The 27,138-nt window shown below is 38.9% G+C and overlaps 14 protein-coding genes and 2 non-coding genes across 16 annotated transcripts; 7 read left to right on the top strand and 9 right to left on the bottom strand.

The window, feature by feature from the left end:
- Positions 1 to 98: 98 nt before the first annotated feature.
- On the bottom strand, positions 99 to 4,334 carry TRM732 (tRNA methylation protein TRM732; the record flags this gene model as incomplete). Its single annotated transcript, XM_451911.1, has 1 exon — positions 99 to 4,334. The coding sequence occupies one exon, from the start codon at positions 4,332 to 4,334 to the stop codon at positions 99 to 101; it is 4,236 nt and encodes a 1,411-aa protein (XP_451911.1).
- A 445-nt stretch (positions 4,335 to 4,779) lies between these two features.
- On the top strand, positions 4,780 to 5,793 carry TFB4 (TFIIH/NER complex subunit TFB4; the record flags this gene model as incomplete). Its single annotated transcript, XM_451910.1, has 1 exon — positions 4,780 to 5,793. The coding sequence occupies one exon, from the start codon at positions 4,780 to 4,782 to the stop codon at positions 5,791 to 5,793; it is 1,014 nt and encodes a 337-aa protein (XP_451910.1).
- Positions 5,794 to 5,838: 45 nt separating this feature from the next.
- KLLA0_B08547g (uncharacterized protein) lies at positions 5,839 to 6,204 on the bottom strand (the record flags this gene model as incomplete). Its single annotated transcript, XM_451909.1, has 1 exon — positions 5,839 to 6,204. The coding sequence occupies one exon, from the start codon at positions 6,202 to 6,204 to the stop codon at positions 5,839 to 5,841; it is 366 nt and encodes a 121-aa protein (XP_451909.1).
- Positions 6,205 to 6,435: 231 nt separating this feature from the next.
- Positions 6,436 to 7,416, top strand: BRR1 (Brr1p; the record flags this gene model as incomplete). Its single annotated transcript, XM_451908.1, has 1 exon — positions 6,436 to 7,416. The coding sequence occupies one exon, from the start codon at positions 6,436 to 6,438 to the stop codon at positions 7,414 to 7,416; it is 981 nt and encodes a 326-aa protein (XP_451908.1).
- Positions 7,417 to 7,941: 525 nt separating this feature from the next.
- Positions 7,942 to 8,853, top strand: YMC1 (organic acid transporter; the record flags this gene model as incomplete). The annotated part of the gene is made up of 1 exon (XM_451907.1): positions 7,942 to 8,853. One exon carries the CDS (start codon positions 7,942 to 7,944, stop codon positions 8,851 to 8,853), a length of 912 nt encoding a protein of 303 aa, XP_451907.1.
- Positions 8,854 to 9,086: 233 nt separating this feature from the next.
- On the bottom strand, positions 9,087 to 9,869 carry ARO7 (chorismate mutase ARO7; the record flags this gene model as incomplete). The annotated part of the gene is made up of 1 exon (XM_451906.1): positions 9,087 to 9,869. One exon carries the CDS (start codon positions 9,867 to 9,869, stop codon positions 9,087 to 9,089), a length of 783 nt encoding a protein of 260 aa, XP_451906.1.
- Positions 9,870 to 10,285: 416 nt separating this feature from the next.
- Positions 10,286 to 11,173, bottom strand: JID1 (Jid1p; the record flags this gene model as incomplete). Its single annotated transcript, XM_451905.1, has 1 exon — positions 10,286 to 11,173. The coding sequence occupies one exon, from the start codon at positions 11,171 to 11,173 to the stop codon at positions 10,286 to 10,288; it is 888 nt and encodes a 295-aa protein (XP_451905.1).
- Positions 11,174 to 11,698: 525 nt separating this feature from the next.
- FCY1 (cytosine deaminase) lies at positions 11,699 to 12,157 on the top strand (the record flags this gene model as incomplete). Its single annotated transcript, XM_451904.1, has 1 exon — positions 11,699 to 12,157. The coding sequence occupies one exon, from the start codon at positions 11,699 to 11,701 to the stop codon at positions 12,155 to 12,157; it is 459 nt and encodes a 152-aa protein (XP_451904.1).
- Positions 12,158 to 12,465: 308 nt separating this feature from the next.
- On the bottom strand, positions 12,466 to 12,831 carry KLLA0_B08415g (uncharacterized protein; the record flags this gene model as incomplete). Its single annotated transcript, XM_451903.1, has 1 exon — positions 12,466 to 12,831. The coding sequence occupies one exon, from the start codon at positions 12,829 to 12,831 to the stop codon at positions 12,466 to 12,468; it is 366 nt and encodes a 121-aa protein (XP_451903.1).
- A 441-nt stretch (positions 12,832 to 13,272) lies between these two features.
- KLLA0_B08393r lies at positions 13,273 to 13,345 on the top strand. The gene has a single exon. It is a non-coding gene; the product is annotated as a tRNA-Ala (tRNA).
- A 682-nt stretch (positions 13,346 to 14,027) lies between these two features.
- ORA1 (oxidoreductase) lies at positions 14,028 to 14,834 on the top strand (the record flags this gene model as incomplete). The annotated part of the gene is made up of 1 exon (XM_451902.1): positions 14,028 to 14,834. One exon carries the CDS (start codon positions 14,028 to 14,030, stop codon positions 14,832 to 14,834), a length of 807 nt encoding a protein of 268 aa, XP_451902.1.
- A 187-nt stretch (positions 14,835 to 15,021) lies between these two features.
- On the bottom strand, positions 15,022 to 15,094 carry KLLA0_B08349r. The gene has a single exon. It is a non-coding gene; the product is annotated as a tRNA-Thr (tRNA).
- Positions 15,095 to 15,541: 447 nt separating this feature from the next.
- SNF2 (SWI/SNF catalytic subunit SNF2) lies at positions 15,542 to 20,146 on the bottom strand (the record flags this gene model as incomplete). The annotated part of the gene is made up of 1 exon (XM_451901.1): positions 15,542 to 20,146. One exon carries the CDS (start codon positions 20,144 to 20,146, stop codon positions 15,542 to 15,544), a length of 4,605 nt encoding a protein of 1,534 aa, XP_451901.1.
- A 2,030-nt stretch (positions 20,147 to 22,176) lies between these two features.
- TAF7 (TATA-binding protein-associated factor TAF7) lies at positions 22,177 to 24,384 on the bottom strand (the record flags this gene model as incomplete). Its single annotated transcript, XM_451900.1, has 1 exon — positions 22,177 to 24,384. One exon carries the CDS (start codon positions 24,382 to 24,384, stop codon positions 22,177 to 22,179), a length of 2,208 nt encoding a protein of 735 aa, XP_451900.1.
- A 476-nt stretch (positions 24,385 to 24,860) lies between these two features.
- On the top strand, positions 24,861 to 25,868 carry MTF1 (RNA polymerase specificity factor; the record flags this gene model as incomplete). The annotated part of the gene is made up of 1 exon (XM_451899.1): positions 24,861 to 25,868. One exon carries the CDS (start codon positions 24,861 to 24,863, stop codon positions 25,866 to 25,868), a length of 1,008 nt encoding a protein of 335 aa, XP_451899.1.
- Positions 25,869 to 26,004: 136 nt separating this feature from the next.
- On the bottom strand, positions 26,005 to 27,072 carry KLLA0_B08261g (uncharacterized protein; the record flags this gene model as incomplete). The annotated part of the gene is made up of 1 exon (XM_451898.1): positions 26,005 to 27,072. The coding sequence occupies one exon, from the start codon at positions 27,070 to 27,072 to the stop codon at positions 26,005 to 26,007; it is 1,068 nt and encodes a 355-aa protein (XP_451898.1).
- Positions 27,073 to 27,138: the final 66 nt, after the last annotated feature.

Here is a 27,138-nt window from a genome sequence, read left to right as displayed (position 1 = left end):
ATGTAATGGATTAAAATGCAGGATGGTAATATATATTCTTATCTAGCATATGCTAATATCTTATATTGGATATAAGATTTGATAATCGTTGAGGTGATCTATATTTCAAAAATTAAGGGATGACAGTTAAGCAATTCTAGTTTGGCGTCTATCTCTGAAAGATCTTCACCGAATGATTGCAGTAGTTTTCTCTGGAGAGAAAGCTTATTGAATATTTCAGGGTTTGATCCCCATTTGAAGAAACCATCTCGGTCTTCTGCTTTAAGGCCAGAAACAACATCAGATAGGTTCTGCTTTACCTTTTTCAGTTGGATGGAAATTGGTAGATGGCCTAATCCCTTTAACATGGCAATCGTTTGAGTTCCGAGCTGCAACTCATTTCGATATTGGTTGTCCTTCTCTACATCAAATAGCTCGTTCTCTGCACTGGAGTTCACATTGCTGATCATAAAACCTTCGTATAATTGCTCCAAGAGCTGTATCAAGGTGAGGCTGATGTCATCTGAACGAAATATTTGTGGGAGCATCTCTGCACACCTCAAACTTGTAGAGTAAGGAGAAGAGTTTAAATTTTTTTCTACCACTTGCAAAACATGTTCATTGATAAACCTAGCCGTCATTAATCTGACATCTGAGGAATCGTCAAAGAGCTGTTGATAGATCCTGAAGAGGATTTTGTCATCTGGTGCCGAACGGTAAGAATGCATCAAACATTGGGTTGCAGAGAGCCTCAAATGGTCGGGACTCTCATCTGAAATGTTGCTATCGATCAATTCCCAGAAAACGGATTCCGGTACGTTTTCGAAAACGCTGATGTTCTCTAACAAACTACTTTGTAACATCTCACTTTTATCGGAAGCTAAATCTAAGTACTTGAACGTTTTCACCTTGATGTTAGCCATACGCAATACTGTTAGAGTATCAGCTTTCACTGCACACCATTGATTCGGATCCTTTAAAATATCTATTAAAATGGAACCTAGAGCTGCGTATTCGACAGTTAATATTTTTGACTGTTTCAAACAATGTAATGCAGAAAGTTGTACTTCAAAATATTCAGAACGTAAGGCTAATTCCGCAATGTCCGTAATATACTCTTGGTTCTCAAAATTTAGGAGTATTCTTGTCACAACCGCCAAGAACAACTGCTTGCTACCATCGATGACGTAAGACGAATTTTCATTTATGAAAACATTGCCCAATAAGACTAGGATCGATTTTTTTTCCTTCCCATCCATGGATCCACTACTTAATAGTAACTCTATTATCTCAGCATATTGTTTAGCATTGACATAGCATGAAACGTTTGATAGAAAGCGTCCATGACTAGCGATCAACAAAGATGAGACATCCGTTACAAGAAGAGATGATGTTTTACCCACGTATATCCTAAGCGTCTCTTTTATCGCAAGTAGATATCCGTGTGTCTTGTCTTGGCATGATGGGACATTTTTAATTTCACTCAAGAGCTCGAGGATTCTTTCCTTTGGATTTTGCACTAATGATGCAAAAATCCTTGCTGCAAGTTCTCGTATCTTCCAGTTACAGCATTCTAACCCTTTAACGATCTCAGATTCAAATTCTTTCAGCCCATCATATGAAAGAGTTGGTTTAAGTCTTCCTAAGATAGTGAATATCAAGAAAATTGACTCGACGTTGTACTGTGCTGTTTTCCGTAGATTGTAACCATCCCTTTCATTTTCAACAACAGAAGGAAGTGACGTACTATTAATGGAATTTTTTAAGGACTCTAACAAAACCTCACGAATACCTTTAAATCTTGTGAAGAAGAGCCTAGCGCTCATAGTTTTGCCAAGTTTACCGAATAGCCTGTTTTGCAAAGCTGTGAATAACATAACGGAGCAGTTCCGCATCGTCCAAGCTGGAGATGTGAAATTTTGCAAACATAGTTCAAGAGTGGATTGAACATAAGGAGCTGAGTACGATGACAACTTTGGCTCATTGAAAATACTTTTGATACAGTTGAAAGCGTGCACTTGCGGTAAATCTAATTTTTCTTCGTGTTGCATCACAGGCACAGTTGCTATTTCAAAGAGTTGGCCGAACGTCCATCTAAGCCAAGGCCTCTCTGGTATGATTTCAGATGAAAGTATAGCACTTATCATGAATGGTAATCCACCAGAACGCCGAGTGATATATTGACTTTTTGTTCTTAAGGATGATACACTAGCTTCGAGCCACTTCTGGAGAACATCTGGGAACGTTTTCTGTGCACGTTGGCATAATTCCATGTAAGTTGGGAAAACCGACTGAAATGCCCCACTATGCCTGATGTTTGATAACTGATCGAGTAATAGAGATCCACACCCTTCTATTTGGTCACCAGTTAAGGGCTTGCATGCTAATAAAGTCTTTAGCATGGTGCTAGATTCTTTGATTGAGCGGAAAGCGTAACTGGTAATTACCTGATCTGGGATACCACAATTTAAATATTTAAGCGGTAGGTTTCCTTCAGGGGAATCATGACATACAATCTCTTTGACAGTGTCCCAGTTCAGAATTGCTGCATCTATCAAATTTTGCAGAAGCTCCTCTGTACACTCTTTGTCATCGATTGTCTTGATCACCAGAGCGAATGCTGTAAAAATTCCTGAAACTGGGTAGCTGATATTGCCAATCAGATCAGATGATGCCCTATTCAGAAGGTTTTGAAGAAGAATCAATAGCTCATTCAAATGTTCCATTTTTTTCTTAGAGATAGTGAATACAAACTCTAAGATCTTTGCGCCACCATCACTTGATTTATAGGATAAAAGTAAATCTGATGCGAGGTGAAACAATGCTGACTCATCTATATTTTGTGCTTCTTTCTTCTTTGTCTGAAACCCGATAGAAAGTAGTCTCAATGAATGTTCTCTAATGTCGTCATAGTTATTTGTTAGATCATCAACAAGAATCCTAATAAAAGTTTCGTCGAATAGTGCGATGTTAAACGGATAGATCATTCTTTGTTTAGAATCTAAGAACTCTTCTGGTACTGAAGAATCCAATCCTGAAATCAGCAAAGTAGTTACAATCTGATATGCTAACGACCTTCTTTGATATTGTGAACCAGGAGCCATTTGAGATTTCGAGAATTTGACTAGCCAAGCCATAAAATCGCGTGCAATCTCGACGTGTCTCCTTTTGTAGAGTTGTTCCTCAGGAAACTTTCCTTTCTGTTTTAGTTTGCAAGCATCTCTATTCAACGAGTAAGCAGAATCTCTAACTCTATTAATGAACGATTTTAGTGAACTGTGGAAATAGTTTCTTGTCTGCAGATTATAATCGACAAAAAAGATAGTTATGTTTTCTCTTATAATGTCATAAATGTATGGTTGTATCTGTTTAGATCTTTTATTCGAATATGTAAGTAGTTCAAAGGTAGGAAGCTTATATTGATCCTGTTGCAGTAGACACCTAACGTCTTCCAGACTGATATATTTTTCATCATGGAAAGGCTCTTCTTCTATAGCCAACTCTTGTCCGATTTTCAGCAATGATAACAGTAATGTATTAGAAAAACCTTCATGTTCTCTTATGAATATGCCAAAACTTTCTGGAAGCTGCTTGAAAACATTTGACAAGACATAAAGTTGAATCTTTTTCGTATATTTAGCATCGTTCAAATAATGGCAGCATAAAGGCTTCCATAATAACAACCATTGTTCTATCGAAGATTCATCAAAGTGGTATTTATACCAATTTAGTAACACGTTAGATAAACACTTTCCAACTTGTGTACACAGAGTTTCCGCCCAGACCAAACTGAGACAAGTCTCAACGAAATTTGGTTTCAATCGCAGAATCACATATAGGTCGATCTGACCACTGAAGATGTCTAACAAATAATATTGAACTTTCATATTTTCTTGTAATGATAAAACAGTTTCAACCCACCCATAAAGCACCGTCTCCATCAGTGTACTCCCATACAAGTGGTTCATTAGCTGCAAAAGCTTCTCAAACATATTTCTCAATGGGATCTCCATGGACACAGTATTGTCAGTCCAAAAATCAATAACGTAATGAAATAAAAATATCCCCTGATCAATGCTGAACATAATTTCTTTCACAGTCATCTCAAATTCATTAGGTTTGTCGTTACCGCTGTTCTTACCTTTCTTTAAAACTTGGTATATCTTTAGCATTAACAGGCTCATCACATCAACACTCCGCACTCTTTCTTTATCGTTGATCCCAGTATCAGCAAGAATACCACTAATATCTTCAAAACAACATAAAAACTGATCACATTCATGCTGTGTGATGCTGGCCTCTGGCTTATACTTAAGAAGCCAGTGCTTCCATTCGCTTACAGCATCCACAGTCATGCTATGCAAACGCTCTCAAACACTACCTGTTGGAATATCAAAAAAAATTATAAACAGAAGACGATTAGCTTTGAGTACCGGTAACCTTTAATATTTGCTCACTGGATAACTAGGAAACAAATGGCAGCTCTTTCAGTAACACAAGATGACTCTCAGCGGTTCGTTCTTTGCTTGTGTCGATGTCTTGTTCATTATTTTTTTCGAGTTAAAGCTGCTACATTTTGGGGCCAATGTTTTCGGGCGGCCAGAAATTTCAAGTAACATGAATTTGGGAAAGGCACATTTAGAGTTGAAGCTGATCTTAAAGGAAGATCAAATCGTAGAGTAAAGCTAGACCCATAGATTAAATTAAAACGCTTCATATACCATAAAGGATCGAATACAACTTTGTGAAATCAGGTTTTTATTATTAATAGCCTTTTCTTTGAAAGAGGAAGCGGTTAAAATGGATGCCATCGCTGATACAGTGTTCCAAGGAACCAAATCGAAGACTCAAGAAATAGAGGATACGCCTTCTCTTCTCACTGTTGTGGTTGATACCAGCATTCATTCATGGGTCCAGCTTACGAAACAACAATCTGGTAGTGGTTCGGAAGGAAGTTCTGGTGAGAAGCAACTTATAGAGGCGTTGAAGTCCATCGTAGTGTTTTTGAATGCGCATTTGGCTTTCAATTCAGGAAACCAGGTGTGCCTCATTGCTGCACACTCCGAGGGTATGAAATATTTGTATCCATCGGCTGATTCGAAACCTAGTATGTCTATGGTAAGTTCTGACATGTATAGAGGGTTCCGTAATGTGGATGAGATAGTGGTGGAGCAATGGTATAGGTTGTTCAAGGAAGAATTAGAAGGTCAAGAGAGTAAGGTTTCGATGAAGAGTAGTTTAAGTGGAGCGATGTCCAGTGCATTAACTTACGTGAACAGAATCCTGAAGGAAAACGAGAATACAAGCTTGAGAAGTCGGTTGCTTGTGATAACGTGCGGTACATCCCAGGGGAAAGATGAGATATTCCAGTATATCCCAATAATGAACTGTATATTCTCGGCAACCAAAATGAAATGTTCCATCGATGTGGTTAAGATTGGTGGGGGTATAGAAAGCACTTTCTTGCAACAAGCAACTGATGCCACTAGTGGGGTGTACTTACATGTAGAAAACACAAGAGGTTTAATTCAATATTTATCAACGGCCATGTTTATAGATCCGTCTTTGAGAAATGTGATAATTAAACCAAATCAAGGGTCTGTCGATTTTAGAACTTCATGTTTTCTAACGGGTAAAGTGGTCGCTGTCGGATTTGTGTGTAGTGTTTGCTTATGTGTGCTTTCAGTGATACCTCCAGGTCAGAAATGTCCTGCTTGTGACTCGCCGTTTGACAGTAAGATTATCGCCAGACTCAGAAGAAAGCCTGTATTGAGCAATGGTGTACCGAAGAAGAAAAATGTTAGTAATAAATAGCATCGGGGTTTTCCATACCTATTTAAAGTACATATATAATCACTGTCAGCAACCACTATTTAAAATATCAAAGTCAAACTGATCACTATAGTAATGGTGTCTCTTTAAATGATCGATTCTCTCGTTTGAATTTGAAAACGTCATCGAACAATCTTGTTCCAGGCATCTTAGCCTGTAATTACCGTTCTTGAACGGATTATGAAATTCTTCGATATGTAATTCCATCCAATACTCACTAGCAAAGTTCCTTAAGCATTGCGTACATACGTTCTCGTGCATCTGGCTGACATGACTAGGGTACAATTCTATAGGAACCCATTCATGATCACAAGGTGGGTCTGAACAAAGCACGGCATTACCATTTAATTCATATCCCCCGCAATGCTCTTCTGATGATCTCCGTTTACTCATATATGACTAAGAGTACAGCACATTAGTGCATATCCTTCCAGTGCATTCGGTCCAGTTGTAGCGTTATAAGAAAGTTTTTTTGTCCACTATTGATTATTTTGATGATCCAAATAGTGAAAAGACAGACCAAAACCTTAAAGTTCTGAAGTTGAGTGATGAGATGAGATAACTAAAAGAAAACGGAGGCAATACATACCACCAGTTCAGTGATAAGCCATTGGATTCCATCAAATGGTTGGTGTAGATTCTAATCAAGGTCCATTGGATCCTGTTTTCGGCCAACACAGTGCTTTTGCATTAAATGACGAGGGTGTTTCACCAAATGTGATCAGATACCTTCTGGATGTCAGGAATGAAGCTCTAAGCAATTCACCTCTGTATAGTACTTCTAGAACCGAACAGAATAGCCACAATGTAGTGGAAACAGGTCTTGTGGCGGATACCAGTGATCTACTGAATGCTAGAAGTATATTAGAAGATTCCGAAGCTATTAATGAATGGATTAATGAAATTAGAAAAGAAATGGAACCACTGGAAGAATCGCCATCGGATTCTATATATACAGATGATATGTTAGATCTATTGGTCTCTGAAATCAAGAAATACTTGGATCAACACCCCGAAGAAATAAATGACCCAGTGAGAAGAGTTACTAGGTCAGTCCTACCAATCGCTAACCCAGAATACGATATCAGTACGGAAACTGTTCAATCGATGGTTGCGAAGCTAAGGAATAAAAGATTCAGTGACGTTTCCTTTTTAAAAAGGTACATAAACAGACCAATGCCCATCCCTACCAACTTCCGCCAATGGTTTGGCCATATAAAACATAACGAACCGACAAGGCAATTCATGCTTCGATTGGAATTCGATGATTTGATGAAGATATTGGGATTTATGATTCAATGGATCAATTCCATCACTAAGAACAAGCCGGATTCAAAACAACTACAACAGTGGCTACTTTACATATGGATTTTCATGCCAAATGAACTACTTTCCCCACAGATTTCCCAACTCAGAGACTTGGGGAGGAAATGCCAGCTAAGTCTCATTGCAGCATCAAACAGCAAAATTACCAGTTTGACTATGCCAACAGAAATACGGGATATCCCGTTCCCGAATCAGAGAGATCAGTTGAACGCCATAGAAATAACTTTGGCAGTAATTGCGCATAGATTTGGACAACGAGATCTATTAAGAACTGCCTAAACATGCTTCTCAGAATTAAAAAGTGACTATTACCATGTAAATGACGCCCTCTCTCAATACATAAGTTCAAAATATTCTATATAATGCAGTATTTGGCGTTGTTAACCGGGAATCTATGTATCGTATATCACTTCGAATATTCGATTCTAATACTGATACTCCCGATCTCTTCAAGTATACAGCCAGCCGTTCAGCCATTTGTTCGACATGCACTGCTGCTTTTTGTTACCAGCCATTCCGAATTGGGCCGAGTTTTCCACGCCTTTGACTTGGAAAAAAAGTATTTGCTAACCTTGAAGAGATAGATAGATGCCAACTGAGTATATAAACGGAAGAGTTGAAAGCGATGAGCAACGGCAGACTGTATATTCAGATTTATTTGAAGGACTTGTAGTGGATTCAATAAGTGTTAGTTACAGAAGCCTTTTAACGCAGCAATAAAAGATCTTCACTGGCTGATCGTATCACTTTTTTTTGTCCTTTTGGTTTCCTCTATTTCTCCAGAATCATATCTACTAATCGAAGATGACTGAAGAATTCCCAACACCCCAGTTGATTGACGATTTGGAGTCTCCACATGATAATACTCGTGTTATCAAGGATTTGTTAGCTGGTACTGCTGGTGGTATTGCTCAAGTTTTGGTTGGACAGCCTTTTGATACGACTAAAGTTCGATTGCAGACAAGTGAAACTAGCACAAATGCAGTGAAAGTAATCAAGGATTTGATTAAGAACGAGGGTCCTATGGGTTTCTATAAAGGTACCTTGACACCTTTGGTTGGTGTAGGTGCCTGTGTGTCCTTACAATTTGGGGTAAACGAGGCTATGAAACGGTTTTTCCATACTTTCGATGAAGCTGCATCTCAACATTTGAGTTTACTTCAGTATTACATATGTGGTGTTGCTGGTGGATTCACTAATTCGTTTTTAGCCTCCCCAATTGAACACATAAGAATTAGATTGCAGACTCAGACTGGTTCTGGTGCGACTGCAGAGTTTAAAGGTCCTATCGATTGTATTAAGAAATTGAGGGTAAACGGTCAACTGATGCGCGGGTTAACCCCTACAATGTTGAGGGAATCGCATGGTTGTGGTGTCTATTTCTTGACATACGAGGCTTTAATTGGACATCAGGTTAAATCTGGAATCCAACGTAAAGATATTCCAGCCTGGAAGCTTTGTTTGTTTGGAGCTGCGTCTGGAACTCTACTATGGACCATGGTTTATCCACTTGATGTAATCAAATCTGTGATGCAAACAGATAACCTTAAGACACCTAAGAATGGTAATAATATCCTCACTGTAGGAAGGACTATTATTGCCAGACAAGGTGTTTCTGGCTTATTCAAAGGTTTTGCGCCTACGATGTTAAGAGCTGCCCCCGCCAATGCAGCTACTTTTGCAACGTTTGAAACTGCTATGAGGCTCTTAGGCTAAATATGCGCTGACTACACTTTTTTAGTACAGTGAATAATCTACAATTAGTATCTACCTTGTATATATAATATTTAACATTAGATAGCAACTGAAAGCTTACTCAATGTTTCTATCATGGCAACTTCAAAATGCCTGAAAGCTGATTTTGAATGTTTTGAGGTGTGATCACTTGAAATGTGATGTTATAAATACCTGGTCAAGAGTGTCAATGTTAATGAATATGAACGTTGAACTCATTTCGAATCCGAGTCTTCTAGCCTCCTCAAAAGATAATCGACTTCTACCTCTTTGGTAATTGGGATGACGATTTCCTTGTAAATCTTAACTAGATATTCAGGTGTGATCTTTCTATCACCTTTCTCATTGGTTGGGTCAACACCATAAACAGTAGCTTTGACGTTCAAACGTTGTAGAATTTTTTCTTCAACTTTAGAATTGGTGATCGCAGTCATAATCCCATCAACGTCCTGGTCAAGAATTAGTTTGGTGAATTTTTCCTTCTCACTCTGGAATTTAGCTTCTGCTACAAACTTGCCAAAATGAATTCTTCTACTCAATGATTGCAAGGCTTCGATGTCTCTTGTAGCCACACTTCCAAAATTCTCCCATGTATTGATGTCTCTCTTAGATAACAATGGTACAATTGTCTTGATGTAGATGCTCTTTATCTTGTCATTATAATTGATCTGGTTAGCGTACGATGCAAGAATTTTAGGATAATTCAAACTAGGTATGATTGGCTTCAAGATCTTATCTGGGAAAAACGGAGTTTCATCTGGCGACTCAAACCTTCTTAATTGCGAGTGTACAATTTCCATTTTCATCAATGCCCAGTCCAGGAAACTTCCATCAAAATCAGGTAGTTTGATCTCGGGTACGTTGCTTTCATATACTGATGAACATGTAGCGAAGTGTGATCTCTCGATGAAATTAAAGATAATGGTATCTTCCATCTTCACCAACTCATCTCGGATATTTTGAAGGTCCAAAACAGTCTCTGGTTTGAAGAAATCCATTGAACTTTGATACCTCCATACACTCTGTTAAAGGATGGAAACTTGATAATTCCCAGTGCAGTTTTGTTCGCCTTAACAAAGATGTTAGCGATATTGACAAAGCATTTCTGATTGATATCACTTTTTTTCACGACCAGTTTTGAGACGGGATGTATCGTAAAATAGAGTATGAATTGAAAAATAGAGTATTCAAAACAAACAGCCATAGTTAGTATCTCCGCGGGTGATCTCAAGTATCATCTCTCGCCCTGCATTTCTCTCTCTCTCTCTCTCTCATGCCAATTTTTTACTGAATATTGCTTCGTTGTTTGTTATGATATATAATGTCCGACCTTGAATGTCATACATATCTACCTAAAACTGACTAAGACCGAAGCCCTGTTATGCCTGATGACTTGTCAGGGAGCCAATGACACTTATGTTTCTTCTTTCTTTTTTAAGTCTTTAATCATGTTCTCATTCTTCTTAGCTTCTCTGTCCAAATCTTCTTTTGTCCTGTAGAGACTATACGTTCTAAACCATAAGAACCTACGTAACCTCGACCATTTATCCTCATCTAGACCGTAATTTATGTACGCCAGCGTCAAATGTTTTTCCGTTTCATCATGTGCAAAATCTCTTTTGTTAATGCTCTCTTCTAGTCGACTCAACAAGGACGTTAGTTCTACGATTGCAAATATACCGAAGAACCAGATCAACATCGATAATGGACCCACTTCTTCCTTGTCGTTGCGTCTGATGTTCGAATAATCTTCCCACGTACCTGCGTTGTAGAATTTTTCGTGTCTTTCATACCTCGGCATCCCTGAAGCTGTAGGTATCGGTTTCGGTCCGTATACCCACCCTAGGCCCAACATGTCATATTGATGTTTTCTTCCTGGATCCTTCAACAACTCGTACGCTTCCTTAATTATTTTAAACCTATCACTCTTATCTGAAGTTGATAAAACATTGTCATGAATATTCGAAGACGTGAGTTCCGTGCTATTATTACGCTTCAAAATGGTTCTGTTAGAAGAATGGTCCGGATGATAAAGTCTTGCCAACTCATGAAACCTTTTTTTCAACAACGCTTTAGTGAAATTAGATTCCGTAAGTTCGAATAAACTATACGGAGATTTCGGTTGGTTATCCTTTGGCCAGTTTGAATCAAAATGAATATCATTATCGTTAACGCTATGTGCACACCGTATGAATCGTTCCGACGATCCCAAAAGTCTAGTGCGAGAATCGCATCGCGGGAGCAAAAAAGGTGTCATTAATTTCCCTATCCTCTTCCCGCTGAAAAGTACAACAGATCGCATATTAAATTTCTAAAACCCTGCACACACGACTAGTCTTGTTATATTGAAGCTTTGACTCTTAAATCCAACAGTACTGTTGTAAACAAGATATCCACGCGTAAGTTGTATGAAACTATGTAGAATCTTCCATTGTATATCAGTATCCTTGTTTAATTTATATGTGTAATATTATTACTTTGTAGATGTCTTACAATGATTGGCGTATTTTCTCTGCAAGAAAATCGCTGAGCATTTTAGGAAAGACGCAGGATGCGATGTCAGTATATGACAAAAATTCGCAGGATATCGGGCTGTATGGAATTTTCACTTTGATAAGCGGAATAGTCAAACACCGTAAAAAAAATAAACTGCGAAAACTGAAAATTAGCGTTGATAATGCATCTCATCTCATCCGCTACCACTAGAGGGAAGTATTTCAGTACTTTGGTAGTTACTGCATCCTTGTACCAACGTTTTGGACTGCTGCTGTAACTATAGTAAGTGGACATTAGTATTGCGAAATTACAGGAAAGATATCGTCTAAGGATGGCTGAATGGGATAAGAAGGGCATGGACAAAGCCTATGAAGAGGCTGCCATTGGATACAAAGAAGGCGGTGTTCCAATTGGAGGATGTTTGATTGACAACTTGACTGGTGAAATTTTGGGAAGTGGACACAACATGAGGTTCCAAAAGGGGTCGCCAACATTGCACGGTGAAACTTCTACCTTGGAAAACGCTGGTAGATTGAAGGGAAGCGTTTACAAGCATTGTACGATGTATACTACTCTATCACCTTGCGACATGTGTACCGGTGCTATCTTGTTATATGGTATTGGTCGTGTTGTCGTTGGTGAAAACGTCAACTTCAAGAGTCCCGGTGAGAAATACTTGGCTGAGAGGGGTATCGAAGTTAAAGTTGTTGATGACGAGCGTTGCATTGAGATCATGAAAGATTTCATTGCAAAAAGGCCAGAAGATTGGTTTGAAGATATTGGAGAATAATCAGGTTTGTGATAAAACCACAAAGGGATTGCTTGTCGCATTATCTCATGTACTTTTTTACGCATCCTTTGTATGTGCATGGCACATTTTTTATTAGTTACCGGAAATTCACTTCACACCGGCTTGTATGTAATATTGATAATGCCCACCAAAGCAAAAGAAGTATCGAGTAAGTTTGTTACATGCAGATTTATACATATCTTAAATTAACATTAGATATACCTGATATCATATATTGGGTAGAGGAAGCAGGGAGAGCGTATCAGCAGATTTGTTTTTATTTTCTCTTCTCGGGGGATCTTGTTGATTCAAGCAGTTGTAGTAGCCGATGAATCGGAAGTGGCTTTAGGAACAACACCGAGTGGAGGAGGTTGAGTACCTGGGAAGAACAATCCTAAGTAATTCATACCAACAGCTAATACAGCCATACCGATTTTCATGAATGGTGAATCAGTTGGGTTGGATGGATCTGGTTGGGAAGTAAGGAATACGTGCCACGTAGTCAAAACAGCAAACCATGCAAGGAACTTGTTTTTCATGAACATAGCAGCCATTGGCATAGATTGACTTAGCATACCTTGGGAGGAGGAGGAAGAGCTGTATAACCCCTTTGGAGCCGGTGTGTGGTTATAAGTAGCGACCAAATCTGGTCTTCTGACATTGTTCAATGGCATGCTATCAGTGGCTTTTGTTTGACTATTGAATGATTAAGTTCAAATATCAAGTATCAATGTAATTTCAGTGACAGCTTAATTGAAAACTAACCTAATAGGGGGAGTTGGAAGACTGATTCTGCTCAATAAATGTCCTCCGTACATTTGAATTTTCCAGTTGAATTTGCATTGTATTTTATTTTTTCACATAACAAAGAGAAAAATCCGGCCAACAATGGATACCGCGTTGGCTATTCAAGAGCCTGTCTGTAAATACTTCTTATCTTGAAGAATATAAGGCTGAACTTTATGCATCCCCTGGCGTTTATTTCTGGACACTGGGAGAATTTGATCCACGGAGTATCATATCATATCTCATACCATGGAGAACTGACCTGATAATCACGTGGTTTTTACTCCCGGATAAAGTTTAATGTGAATACAACATATCACGACTTCTGTGGGCAAATGGCGCAGTTGGTAGCGCGCTTCCCTTGCAAGGAAGAGGTCATCGGTTCGACTCCGGTTTTGTCCATAACTTTTTCCCGCTTGAAAACACATGCTGTTACCCGGAAAATAGATAAGAGACGAAATGGGAAGGCTAATATGCGCACGAGGAAGCAACAATATTATCATAGGAATTAACTCTACTTCCGAATATAAGGACGTTTTGCAGCCACTAACAGACGGTCCTAAGGACTACGCTCTCAATGTACGGCGCTCGAATTCCACAGTCCTCAGATAGTTTACGTATAATGACTTGAAGAATTATTCCGAGGTGACTTCAAAGTGTTCGAGTCAAATTCTGATATCGAAATCCGCATTAGATAAAGGTTTTGAAAGTCTTTTTCCCCTTTAGCTATTGTGACTAGATCAGCTTTTTGTCATTAGTCCTGGACGATACAGTTGATATTGGACTCAGCTGGAATCGAAGTCTTCAGGCTCTTGATAGCGAAAACCGTAAGCGGTGTATTATTTACCCTTATTCTTGGCTGATCTTGTATTTCAAACCTCACGTACTGCATATATAAATACAAAGTTCAAATCAGTTCGAGGATAATTTAAGAACCTTTGATCTTCCTTTTTTCACTTACAACCTTTATTAGCTAAAAGCAATTGCTCGAATTCAATTCTGGAAAGATAGTGCCCTGTAAGCTGCGCTTAGTGCTGTCGCATTCTATATATAATAGCCCAATACACATCAATACTCGTTAATCATGTCTCAAGGTAGAAAGGCTGCTGAAAGATTGCAAAACAAGACAATTTTCATTACCGGTGCTTCTGCAGGTATTGGTCAAGCCACAGCATTGGAATATCTAGATGCTGCTAACGGTAATGTCAAATTGATCTTAGCAGCAAGAAGGTTGGCTAAGTTGGAAGAATTGAAGGAAAAAATCAATGCTGAATACCCACAAGCTAAAGTATATATCGGTCAATTGGACGTCACTGAAACTGAGAAGATTCAACCTTTCATTGATAACTTGCCGGAAGAATTCAAGGATATCGATATTTTGATTAACAATGCCGGTAAAGCTTTGGGATCTGATGTTGTCGGTACCATCAGTAGCGAGGACATCAAAGGTATGATAGATACTAACGTTGTTGCCCTTATCAACGTTACCCAAGCTGTTTTGCCTATTTTCAAAGCAAAGAATTCCGGTGACATCGTTAACTTAGGTTCTGTTGCCGGTAGAGATGCATATCCAACTGGTTCTATCTATTGTGCTTCGAAGCATGCTGTCAGAGCGTTCACTCAGTCTTTGAGAAAAGAATTAATCAATACTGGTATTAGGGTCATTGAGATTGCTCCAGGTAATGTCGAAACTGAGTTCTCTCTAGTTAGATACAAGGGTGATGCCGATCGTGCTAAACAGGTTTACAAAGGTACTACTCCTCTATATGCAGATGACATTGCTGACTTGATCGTTTATGCCACTTCAAGAAAACCTAATACTGTCATCGCTGATGTTTTGGTATTTGCTTCCAACCAAGCATCTCCTTACCACATTTACCGTGGCGAATAGATAATCACGTCAGAAGATGTGTTCGTGTAACACATTTTTAAAAAAACTTATACAGGTATACAATTAGTAACACATGTAGCACATGTAATACAACAGTTTTGATAACTGGATATGGACTCTTTTGCTGTAAAGATTAAGCCCAAACGCCAGCCTTTTTTCTTTTGAGCATTTATTAAATTCAAAAAAATGCTTCCAACCAGAGTCGAACTGATGATCTCCACATTACTAGTGTGGCGCCTTACCAACTTGGCCATAGAAGCTTATTGTTGTCATAAAAAGAAAAAGGAGAAATTTATGCCCTTCCTATTTTATTATGGCATCAGAGACCACAAGTCACGTGTAATGGTCTCCGTTGGCTGTATATCTTCGGCAGTAATAATACACCAGGGACCTCTTGATCTGATTACAAGCAAACAGTAGATTAGGCTCAGTATTCCTTTATATGCTTTGTCATGTGTCGGTTACGCAAAGCCAATGCTAACCACCTATTATATTGGCATGGCCTGTTCCACCAACTGTCTAATATGATTTCTATTCGTTTTAGTTTGAACATTACGAAGATTATCAGCCCTACATGGAAAAGGATTGAAATTTCAAATATCTATTATTATGTTAGGTATGATTACATTTTTAATTAGTGTTTAGTTAGCTATATGTTTTATAGTTTATGTAGTGTAGTCTCCGTGATCTTCTTCCAAAAAAAAACACTATACAGGTGTAGATGGTGGTATCAAGGGTGGAGTTGCAAACTCTTCATCAAATTCACTAAAGTCCACCTCTTCTTGTTCGTTTGTCATTTCTTTCCACTTCGCGATCACTGCATCTTCCAACTCCAATGAGTCCCTAAATATGATTGAATCTTCTGTGTTGTATATTCTAGCGTTGGCAAAAATCAAATGGAAATCTTCGACAACCTGTTTCAAAGAATCATAAACATTCAGATCAATGTGTTTCATGACATTTTCAAATGCGGCAGGATATTTGATCAACAAATAATAGTCTGGATAGAGTCGTTTGGATGGTTTCACTAGGAAAATATCTGAAAGTCTTCTATCATCGGCATTTCTATAGTATACAGCATAGTCGTACAATTCACGAGCTTTTTGACTAATTTCTTGTCTTTCTTTCAAAGTTTTTGTAGCATTATCTGCTGAACGCAGATAGTTTCTGCCATTCTTACGAACGGCAGTTGAAGTTTTCTTCCTACCCTTGCTGGTCTTCTTTGCAGTCTTAATTGAAGTTTTACCGGCAATAACACCAGATGGAGCAGAGTCTCCATTTGATTCTTGCGGATCTAAAACAGGAGTATTTTCCGTTCCTGTAGCTGGACCGTCAAGTTCTTTGTTTGTCTCAAGTTTTGCCCTTTTAGCATTATTTTCAGCGGCTCTCCTTCTCCTTCTCTTTGGGCCAGCGTCACCTTCTTCATCTTCATTTTCACTGACTTCAAATTGCCTTAACCATTGTTCTTCAGATAATTCATCAGAGTAGTGCGCAGTTCTTCTCTCTCTATTACCTCTTCCTCCAACAAACACGTTCTGCTTTTCCTCTTCTGCAAGCTTTGCTTCAATGTCAACATTGTAACATTCAGGAAGCTCTGAGTTCTCCATAAGTCTGTTTGTTATACCGTTTTCCATCTGTGTTCTGATCCTTTGAGCATCCAACTCCTGGAATACTTTTATTTCATTTTCGTTTCTCGCCAAGATTTCATTGAGTTCGTTATCATCCAACTGCTCTTCTTCTTCAATGCCTAACTCACGTCTTTTCTTTTCCTCTTCCTCAGCTTCTAGTAACGATCTCAATAATGCCTCTTGTTCTTCAGCTGTTGATTTGTTATCAAACTTACCTGCTTGAATAACTTTTCCGTCAATGTCCAATTTGGCATGCGCCTTATCAAGAATTGCTTCTTCCACTGAATTGTCTGTAATTAATCTAAGAATACGCACTTCATTCTTTTGACCGATTCTATGAGCTCTGTCTTGGGCCTGTAAATCCTGGTGAGGATTCCAATCAGTATCAAAAATGATAACGGTATCTGCAGTTTGCAAATTTAAACCTAAACCACCAGCTCTTGTAGATAAAAGGAAACAGAAATAATCAGAGTTTGGGGCATTGAAAGTGTTTAATAATGCAGTACGATCATCAGATTTAGTATGACCGTCTAATCTTAAGTATTTCATGTCAAGATATCTCAAGAAATCTTCCATGATATCCATAACTTGCGTCATTTGGAAGAAAATTAGAACTCTATGACCGGTAGCCTTGAACTTTGGTAAAATACGTTCTAGCAGTTCGAATTTACCGGCACTTCTCCAAATGGTATCGTTCGTTTCCCTTGCTGGATTGATTTGATCTTCCACTTCTTCGAATACGAACGGATGATTACAAATCTTCCTGAGTTGCATGATTTGATTGTTAAACCCACGAGAACTAGAGAACTTCTGGTTACTTGAATCATCAAAAATGAATAGCCTACGATGCTTCAACATCTGTTGGTATAATTTGTGTTGTAATGCACTCATCTTACATTTCAAAACCTTTTCTACTTTATCAGGAAGATCTTTTTCAACATCTTTCTTTAAACGACGAAGCAAGAAAGGTCTGAGTACCTTATGTAATCTTCTAATGACCAATAAAGTTTCTTCTTCGCTCAATGCTATCTTGTCTTGACCACCAGTGTTTGCAAACGGTGTATTGAACCATTCATCGAAAGATTTCACAGAATTGAAAATTTTTGGCAAAACGAAGTTTAAAAGGGCCCATAGTTCTGGCAAATTATTCTGTAAAGGGGTACCAGTCAAAATCAAACGATAATCAGAATGATAATATGTGTTCAAAGTTAAAGAAAGCTTAGATTGAGCGTTCTTCATTCTGTGACCCTCATCAATAATTGTGTGAACCCATTTTATCTTAGAAAGTAATGGACGCTCTTTGATAATATATTCGAAGGTTGTTAACACTACATCAAATTCACGATTTTTGATTAACGCTTGTTTAGGTTTACGTTCCATTGGAGGACCCTTGAAAGCTATCTTCCGCAACTTAGGTGCCCATTTATCAAACTCTGCATTCCAGTTGGTCAAAGTGGATAACGGAACAATAACTAAAAATGGACCATGGACCCCCTTAGCTTCGTACAAGTAGGTTAAAAGAGAAATTGTTTGAATAGTTTTACCTAGACCCATTTCGTCTGCTAAGATACCGTTCAAGTGGTTATTGAAAAGAGACACCATCCACTGTAGACCTTTCAATTGATATTCTTTCAAAGTACCACCTACAAGGATGGATGGTTGTTGTTTCACTTCTTCCTTGATACTATGAGCAACTTCATAATAATCGATTCTCTCACGTTCCAAGTCATCATCAGAGTCTGCTCCGTTTTTATCACCCACGTTGTCTTCGCTAAGTTCCTGAGTGTCAAGGTGAGATTCGATCTTATCTTTAGTGAAAGACTGTTGATCCTTAACAGCTTTGGTTAAAGAATCCAAGAAAGTGTTAGTCTGTTTCAACAAATGCGTAATTCTTGTGTCCTTTGTCTGATCCAACAACTTAATATATGCTTCTTCATCGTTAGCTTTCAATGCTTGCAAACGTTGTTTGGCATTTCTTTCAATTCTTTTCAATTCTTCTTTTTCCAAGTTCGTGTGTAAGTTTATCAACCTGTGACCTAACTTAACACGCTGAGCTTTTTTATCTATTCTCAAATCATGTATCGATTTACAACGGTCCAAGATTGAATTCAATTTAGAAGATTTTTCAAGTTGTTGTTTTTCGTACTGTTGTAATTCTCGTGATTTAAACAATTCTCTAGTCAACAAAGCATCTTGAATGTTTAAACCACGATTTTTGGATAAAAAGTTAGGATGAATATTAGTGAGAAGTGTGCTTTGATACCATTCAAATGACAATACATAACCTCTAATAGCTTTTTGTAAAGGAAGTAACTGCATTGCATTATAGTCCATAATCAATTCCCCTTTATCCTTTACTTGAGAATCTGATTCTAATAGTTGTTGCAAACAAAAATCCAGTGATGTATCTAAATCCAAAGCGATGAGAGTTTGGTAAGTTTCCATAGCAGACCTTGGATCCAGACCAACGGGTAACAGACTGGGGGTGATAGAAAGATTTTGTTGGTTAAGAAGATCCGTATAACTAATTGGTGGTACCAACGGTGTGGAGCCTGGAATGCCGCCTTGTTCTGGGTACGAGAAACAATCCACCATAATATGCGGTGAAGCTACGTCGATGTACTTTTCTATATCTTCATGTTGCTTCTTGTATGTGGATAAAAGAGCGGGAGGTTCTTGTTTTGGGGGGTCCTGGTCCGGAATAGGAGGAGAAATAGGGCGCGAAGGTTCCACCATTGGGGACTGAACTGCCATAGGAGTGGGTTCTGACGTCACTATAGGAGAAGCTGGGTTTATATTTGCCGTGGTATTTACCAGTTGAGCAGGCATGTTATTTTGTACAAGTGGTTGCGAAGCTGCTGCTACTGGTGATTCCACCTTACCCTTTTTGGGTTGACGAACCTTCTGTACTGGTTTCTTCACGCCTTGGCGTACCTGAGGCGAAAGCTTCTGCTGCGGTACATTATTCTGTTGTTGTTGTTGTTGTTGTTGTTGTTGTACTGGAGGTTGCATCTGCTGGCCAGCATTATGAGCTTGTAAATCGGCACTCAACGCCAGTAGAATGGATTTGAAATCCAGTAAATTGGTCAAAGACCGATCAATGACCATCATAATCTCTGGTGGTACGACCATGTGGTTAGCCATCATCTTAAGAGATTGGATCTGTGCCTTCAACAAGAGCGACTGTTCATCTGTGAACAAAGACCGTGATGATGACGCGTTATTATTATTATTATTATTATTAGAATTAGAATTAGAATTAGAATTGGTGCTAGCTGGCGTATTCACTCCTACTGTTAGACCAGAAGCCGGCGCGATCGGCTGAGGTCCTACCTGTGGTGACATATGTGGTGGTGGTACCGCTGTTGCTGCTACAGGGCCCATACCATTACTGCCAGGGGTATAAGCAGACGGAGTCGGTATGTTATTCGGCGAAGCCGAACTAGCTGCTGCTGCTGTTGTTGCATTCTGCAATTGCTGCTGCTGCTGTTGTTGTTGTTGTTGTTGTTGTCGCTGCTGCTGTTGTCTGGCAGCCATCCTCAACACAGCCGTATAGTACTGGTACTCCTTCATAGACTCGACATTCGCACCATGTTCGTTACGAAGCTGCTGCCACCGCAGGTAGCAACGATTAATCTCTTCACGCGTATATTCCCTCCTGGGAGGACTGAACTCTAAATCCATTGCCAAAACAGGCCTATCGCAACACTAATACTAATACTATTACCAGTAATAAAAACGCTTGTCACTAGCAAAGAGAGCAAAGCAATTCTTAATTCAAGCCGAAGCTAAAGGATAAACAAAAAACAGAAAAAGTACTGCTTAGCCGCCGACGATATGGCACTGCAGACTATCCGAAAAGTAAAATACCAACCGAAGGAAGTTACCTTAAACACACGCAAAGCCTGTATGCACAACGGTTCTGTTGTTTTCTGTGTTTATTTCCCTTCTCCGTTTCCGTTTACTAAAGTTATTTTGTTTATGTTTTACAGCGTAACACAAAAAAAAATTTTTTTTTTGTGTAAATTATTCGCTTTTGTAATCATGCTTTCTGTGTGAATTTTGACTGGCACTGGGGCTTAAAACATGGGTTTAAAGCACACTTTAAGGCAAGTTTAAGACATACGTTTGAGGCGTTAAGAGTATGTCGGGATGGAACTGGACAATAGCTGCGGAATATACAAGATGACGTGCTGCATGTGTGTATATAAGATACATAGATATGGATATACATTTTAGGGATGTGCGCAGTACATGCAAGTGTACAGTGGAATCTGATATGGATTGAATGGATATAGTGACAGACCCCCCCCCCCCCCATCCCATTCGTCTTGTGAGAAATTAAGTGAAACAAGAAAGGCACAGAGAGTGAATTAGAGACTGAGGTAAGACTAAGTATGACTTGCTGCTATGCTGATTCTGTGCCGGGCCTTAGATGCATAGGAAGTAACGTGTGGATACCTCTTTTTTTTATTTCTGCTTATTCTTTCTTTCCACCGATTCTATCACTTCTCTGTTCTATTTCTACATCATTTGTTGCCCTGTGCAACTAGGCTTTTGATTTCTGATCGTTCACTAGTGCAGGCAGTAGTGTGACTAGTAGAGTAGATTAAATACTCATTCTCCGTCTCTCTCGGAACTGAACACATCGGTAGGGGGGTTTTTGCTATGTTACGTTATATGTTATGTAGCTGTACCAGATAGGAAATGGAAGAGAAGGAAGGGGAAATTGGAAATTAGAGAATGGTCTTTGAAAAGAAAAGCTGCCTTTCTCTGTGTTAATCTCATGTTCTATGTATGTGTACGAGGTTATTTGCCCCACTCATTTGGCAAAAGCTAATTCCAATTTTTTTTTTTTACGTTGACAAGATACATGACCGTATTTGATTGCGGAATTAGACGGGATCAAAACTGGTTAGTTAAGTAATCAATTCTGTTCTATTCTCTATCAATCCGACAGTAGTACTTTTTTTTCCTAATTACCATATCATAAGATGTCGAGGTGAAATTAAGTTGTGCTTCTCTTTCTCTCTCTCTTTTTTTTTTTTTTTTTTTTCTTTTGCGACCACCAGGAACGGTTCTAAAACAGGACTTAGTTAACCCATTATAATTCGGGTATTTTCCCTCATTCCCATTCTGTGATTCTTAACTCTCTATAAATGTTATGTCTTCACTGGGTCAATCATTGGGCTTTGGCTCTTCTTTTGCGCAATTCACCTTTTTGAGATGTACATGGCAGGGCCTTTTTCTTTCAGCCGCTCTGTAGGCAGTAAAAAGAAACGGCGAAGTGAGGTGCCTCTTAACACCTGCTGCCTCTTTCCCTTTGTGTGCCGTCGTCAAGAGGCTTCGGCAAACGAGAAGAGGTTCGCATTCGTAATTTTCCTCTTGTTGTTGCCCCGTGTTTCCCATTGATCTCCATCCATTACTTCCTTGCCTGTCTTGATTCTTGTTTCTACTTCCCTTTAAAGAATTTAAAAAAAAAAAAAATGCTTCTAGATAAATTCAGTTATACATTCAGATTACACAACTCATTCACGCATTCGTTCAGGCATTCAGTCATATCGTTCACCCTTGTAGAGCATGGGAAGCTGTAATGCTATTCCAAACTCAGATAACATGCTAAATCATCACGTATCTCTTATTGTCTCTTCGGGTATTGATTTTTTTTCTGTTTTTGTTTTTCTTTTAGTGGTTTCTTTTCTCTCAGTTCAAACCTAATCGTTATCCGCTCCGAAAAGAAGCATCATATCCATGTCATCTTGATCAAGTTCTTCAGTACCTTGTCTTGCTTCTTGTCCTTGTTGCGGTTCTTCGTCCGGCCGTTGCTCTTCCTGTTCCTCTTCCTCTTCTTCTTCCTCTTCTTCTCCCTCCTCTTCCTCCTCCTCCTCTTCTTCCTCTTCTTCTAGTTCATCCTCCTCCTCATAAAGATTCCCTTCGGTACCAATGTTTTCCACTCCATTGGTAATCGTAGCATTGTTTGGAATTGATGCCGATCCGGTTACGCCACTACCACCGCTACTAACGCTGCCATTTCTGATTGCGGCCTTGTTCGATACTGCACCGGCTTCAGTATCGGGTACGTTTTCTGAGATGTCTTGAGCTGTCTGTACATTTCCTGCATCGTCTACAACAACTGGTTCTCCTAACTGTTTTCGTTTCAATTCAACTTCTTTCTCAAGCTTCTTGATACTTTCTAAGAATCTTGTCTTTAACAACGGATTCGTAGTCCTACTGGCTTTATTCCGGTTTAATTCTAACGTACTTTCTAGTTCCCTCAATTCATCAAGTAATAATTCTCTGTGTTGCTCTTCTTCGTTAGCACCATCGTTGTCTGAGACACGTGACTTAGTTGTTCCTGTTGTAACTGATCCGGATAATCCATCAGCACCGTTCTCTTCATCCTCCTCTTCTTCATCCTCTTCTTCCTCCTCTTCTTCCTCTTCGTCCTCCTCCTCTTCGTCTTCATCATCACCGTTATCTTGTTCAACGTCATCACCGGTCTCCTCAAGAAGTTGTCCTGGTCTTACAACACTGCCAGTATCTGTAGACATCGCTGCTCCAGCCGGTCCATTAACCATGCTTGCCGGTATAGAACCATCAGTAGTTTCTGTTTGTAGAGCTTGTTCCAATTCCAATTCAAGATCTTCTTCATGATCCTCTTCCTCATCTTCTTCCGCGGCACCTGTAACATGATGTGGTTTGATCTCTTGGCTGTAGCCAACAGAAGATGTTTCATCCATATGCTCACCAGCCTTTTGATAATGTGCAAGATCTGCTGCACTTGTAGACCTTTGCTGTTGAATTGCATCCTCATTAACTAGCTCGTACCCGAACTCTTCAGCTTCAGCATCTAATTTCAATAATTTTTCAACAGTACGTTCCACATAATCAAAGGCAGTTGGTCCCATCCTATGTCTGAAGCGACGGTTGCGAGCATTATACAAAGGAGGGGTGATACCATGCTTATAATCGTAACGCTTGTTTATGATTTGTTCGATGTTTTTACTTTCAGCATCAGTCAATGGGCCGCCATTGTACCCTCTGAGTTGCTGTTTCCGTTGCTCGGTAATTTCCTTCTGATACTCTTCAAAATGTTTCTTAGTAAGATCTTCCGTATCGCTTACTTGCAAAGAAAACACTTCTTCTTCCTTATTCACTGTACGAACACATATTAACATCTGACTAACGTCAAACGTCTTCAATAAGTTCTTTCTGTCAACACTCTTGTTAACTTCGATTATACTTGGCAAGTTGACTAATACAGCACCATATTGCACCCCATTCACTTTCACAACCGCGTGTCTCTCACCCTTCCATTTGATACTGACATCAGAGTAATCACCACTCTCTATAGAGTTTTTAACGAATTCTGCACTCAAATCTGGTAATACTCTTAGAATTATACCTTCCTCGATTAGCGGATCATCCTCTACATCACTGGCCTCAGAATCGTACCCTTCACCGGGAACTCGTACAGGTTTGATTCTGAACTTAGGAGTCTTGACAACACTCGTACTTTTGCGCTGCTGCTGCTGCTGATGCGATTGGGAGTGCGGCACTAATTGTGGATGTGAATCTTCCCGTTTTTTTAGATTGATTTTTAACTTCATGGGCCGCGAGCTTCCCTTCGAAGTGCCCACATTATTATTATTGCTGATATCTTTATCCTCTTGATTATCACGCTTTTTCAGTTTGATTTTAAGCTTTGGTGCAGGCTTGGAATTATTGCTGCTGGAACTGCTTCCTCCAGTCTTTAACTTGATCTTTTTTAGTTTAGGTTCCGTTCCACCGCCTGATTCAGGCTCCTTGGGTTTGTTAATTCTGATTATCGGACCCATTGTGGGATACTGTACTAAAACTGAATGTTTACTGTCTTTTGAGAGACCCCTTGTCGTATGTGTCACACCAATTGGGTCAACCATTCATTTTACTTTCACTGTACATCTAGATAGCTAAACATTTTCCGTCGAACATTATTTCCAATTTCACGATTTCCTCCATTATGTAATTTGAAGCGAGTTTTGATCACGTGGAAACGTCCAGACTAACGCTGAATTTGGCTTAATGCATTGCAAGTCATGTTAAAGTACTACTGTATACTATCAGGGAGTAACTACTTAAAATAGTTTGAAACTTCTGATGATCATAGCTTATAGTTCGCAACTATCCTAGGTGTCTTTATAACACCAGCGTCATCATCACTATAAAATTCCGAATTGAAAAATGGAAAAGCTCATATTTCAACTCATCGCTTCATTTTGTCCAGATGAAAGTTGTAAACAAGTCACAGCAGATCTGCACTCATTGGATGGAACTGGCACCTTCTATATGAGTTCTGTGCTCCAATATACAATATCCGTTCTCTATTGTCAAATACACTACAGAATTTTTCCTAATCATGACCAAGAGTTCGTTTCTGAAGTCGGTTCTACCACTAGCAAATAAGATTCATACCAGTTATGGAAGTCAATTTGAGAAAAACCCCAAGGTAATAAACCAAATATTAGACAAGTTGAATTTAGAATCATACTACAAGTCTGAAAGCTTACAAATACTGGATATATACGCCGGGCCTTTGATTCAATCAGTCATACTTAATGAAAGACTGAAACCAAAGAAGCATGTCCTGTTAGAGGATCGATTGAAATTTGTGGAGTTGTATCAAGCAACTTTGAAGGATCACCCATCGATGGTTAATTACAATAAAAATCCATATAAATGGGAGACATTTTTAGAAATGACAAATGAAGACAGAGTCCTTACTCCTAGCATGCAGAAAAGAGATCATATTCACAATGAATTCTTGATCGCTGCCAATTTGACCAATAAAAAGGGTGAACAGCTATACGTGCAATATTTGCAGTGTATAGCGAACCAGAATTGGATGCAAAGATTTGGTCTGGTCAAGATGTTAGTTTGGATACCTCAGCAAACTGCAAGGAAATTATTCGCACCATTTTCAAACAAAGACAGAAACAGGCTTACTCTTCTATCCGAATTAGCTACTAATACAAAGCTCGTTGCGACTTCTGAAAACTCAGTAAAAAAGTTCCTTCCAGATTGCATAGAGAAGTTTGATCCCGTGATAATTCCCTCAGATAATAAAAGTCCAGACGATCTTTCACTTGTTGAAATCAACCCTAGGGATCACAGCATAGATTTGGACCATTGGGATTTCGTAACGCAAAAGTTAATGATCCTTAAATCCAAACCAGTAGAAGAGATGATTGAAATTTTGGGGCATGGGGCTCGTGATTGGTTCATTTCTCGTTTGGATCCAGTCTTATTGAAGAAAAAACCTTACGAGTTGACGTATTTGGAAATTGATGAAATTGCAAAAGTATTTGCACTGTGGCCATTTAAACCATCTTTATTAGTGGATTTCTACGATGAAAACGAGGATTAGAATTAAAGCGTACCCATCTTAGCATAATTTTCGGGTTTCATTATCGTCTTTACAAGAATTTTGTTGGCATTCGAGTTTGCGCATCATTTATATATGTGTATATATACATCTTAATCATACTTCTCCTGTACATACCTTAATACGTGATAGAATTTGTATTTTCACCGGTCTTTGGGCTACTGGCACCTTTCATGATTTGAATGCATGTGTCTCTTGCTACCCAACCTGTTCCAGGTAAGAATACCCTTCTGAAAGGTTTTCCATTTTTGTCAAAAAGATTAACCTTACTCAAATCTGGAGAAATTGGCGAGAATGACAATGGAGTGAGTTGTGGTGCTTTTATTTCTATTTTTTCTTTCTGATCACTTTTACTAACGTAATCCCTCCATCTATCTAACCCCTTCTTTGTGGTCATGTCGAATAACAATCCCTTTTCTTTCTCTTGAATGACAAAGGGTGACTTGGTGTCCTTCGAACTTACCGTTGTTAAAGAGCTTAAATTATTGTTAATCCTTGATGTTTCATACTTCAACTCTTTTTTTGTTTGCTCTAACAGCAATTGCACCCTTGTTTGAACTTGTTCCATTTCATGGATTTTCTCCCAAATTTCATTATCATATTCCAATTCAAATACCTTTTGATTGGTTCTATTTAGCTGCTCTGTCATCATTTTCTGTTTTGAAGTCGTCTCCTCTGTCAATTTATTGATTTGCTCTTTCAGATCCTCTATTTTGTTCTTCTCTTGTTGAAATTCGTTTTCAAGCAATTTCATCTTAATTAATCCCCACCCTAATATTGATCCACCCAGAATTATAATGTACGGCCATACTCTGAAGGTTTTACTTTCTTGTGTCAATACATCACCCAGAAAACACTCTTCAAAATATTGCATACTCTGACTTACGGTGGTCAATTGCGCTGCAGACAGCCTTTCTTCCTGCTTTGCATAACAAGTATGAATATCTGTAAGCTTATTCTTGGAAAACTTGCCCGCTGCCCTTTCAAGAGTATGAATTTTGAAGTAATCTAGACATTGTTTCTCCGAAATATTGTTACTCACACAAATTTTGTATGACCTTAAACTGTCACCAAGGATATCTTCACCCGAACGTGATATTCCCGAGAACCAAGACCACAATGTTATTGCTAAAGTTAATATCAAAAGCTTATGGTGAGCACATACTCTCACTGGAGACCCTTCCATAGTTGCTTGCAATACTTTTGTCCTTTTGTGTCATGGTTAGAACCTGCTATGACTATTGTAACGTCT

Source organism: Kluyveromyces lactis (genome assembly GCF_000002515.2).
Source record: "Kluyveromyces lactis strain NRRL Y-1140 chromosome B complete sequence".
NCBI classification, from domain to species: domain Eukaryota; kingdom Fungi; phylum Ascomycota; class Saccharomycetes; order Saccharomycetales; family Saccharomycetaceae; genus Kluyveromyces; species Kluyveromyces lactis.
Note: the sequence above shows the minus strand (reverse complement) of the source record. Positions and strands in the feature narration are given on the sequence as shown.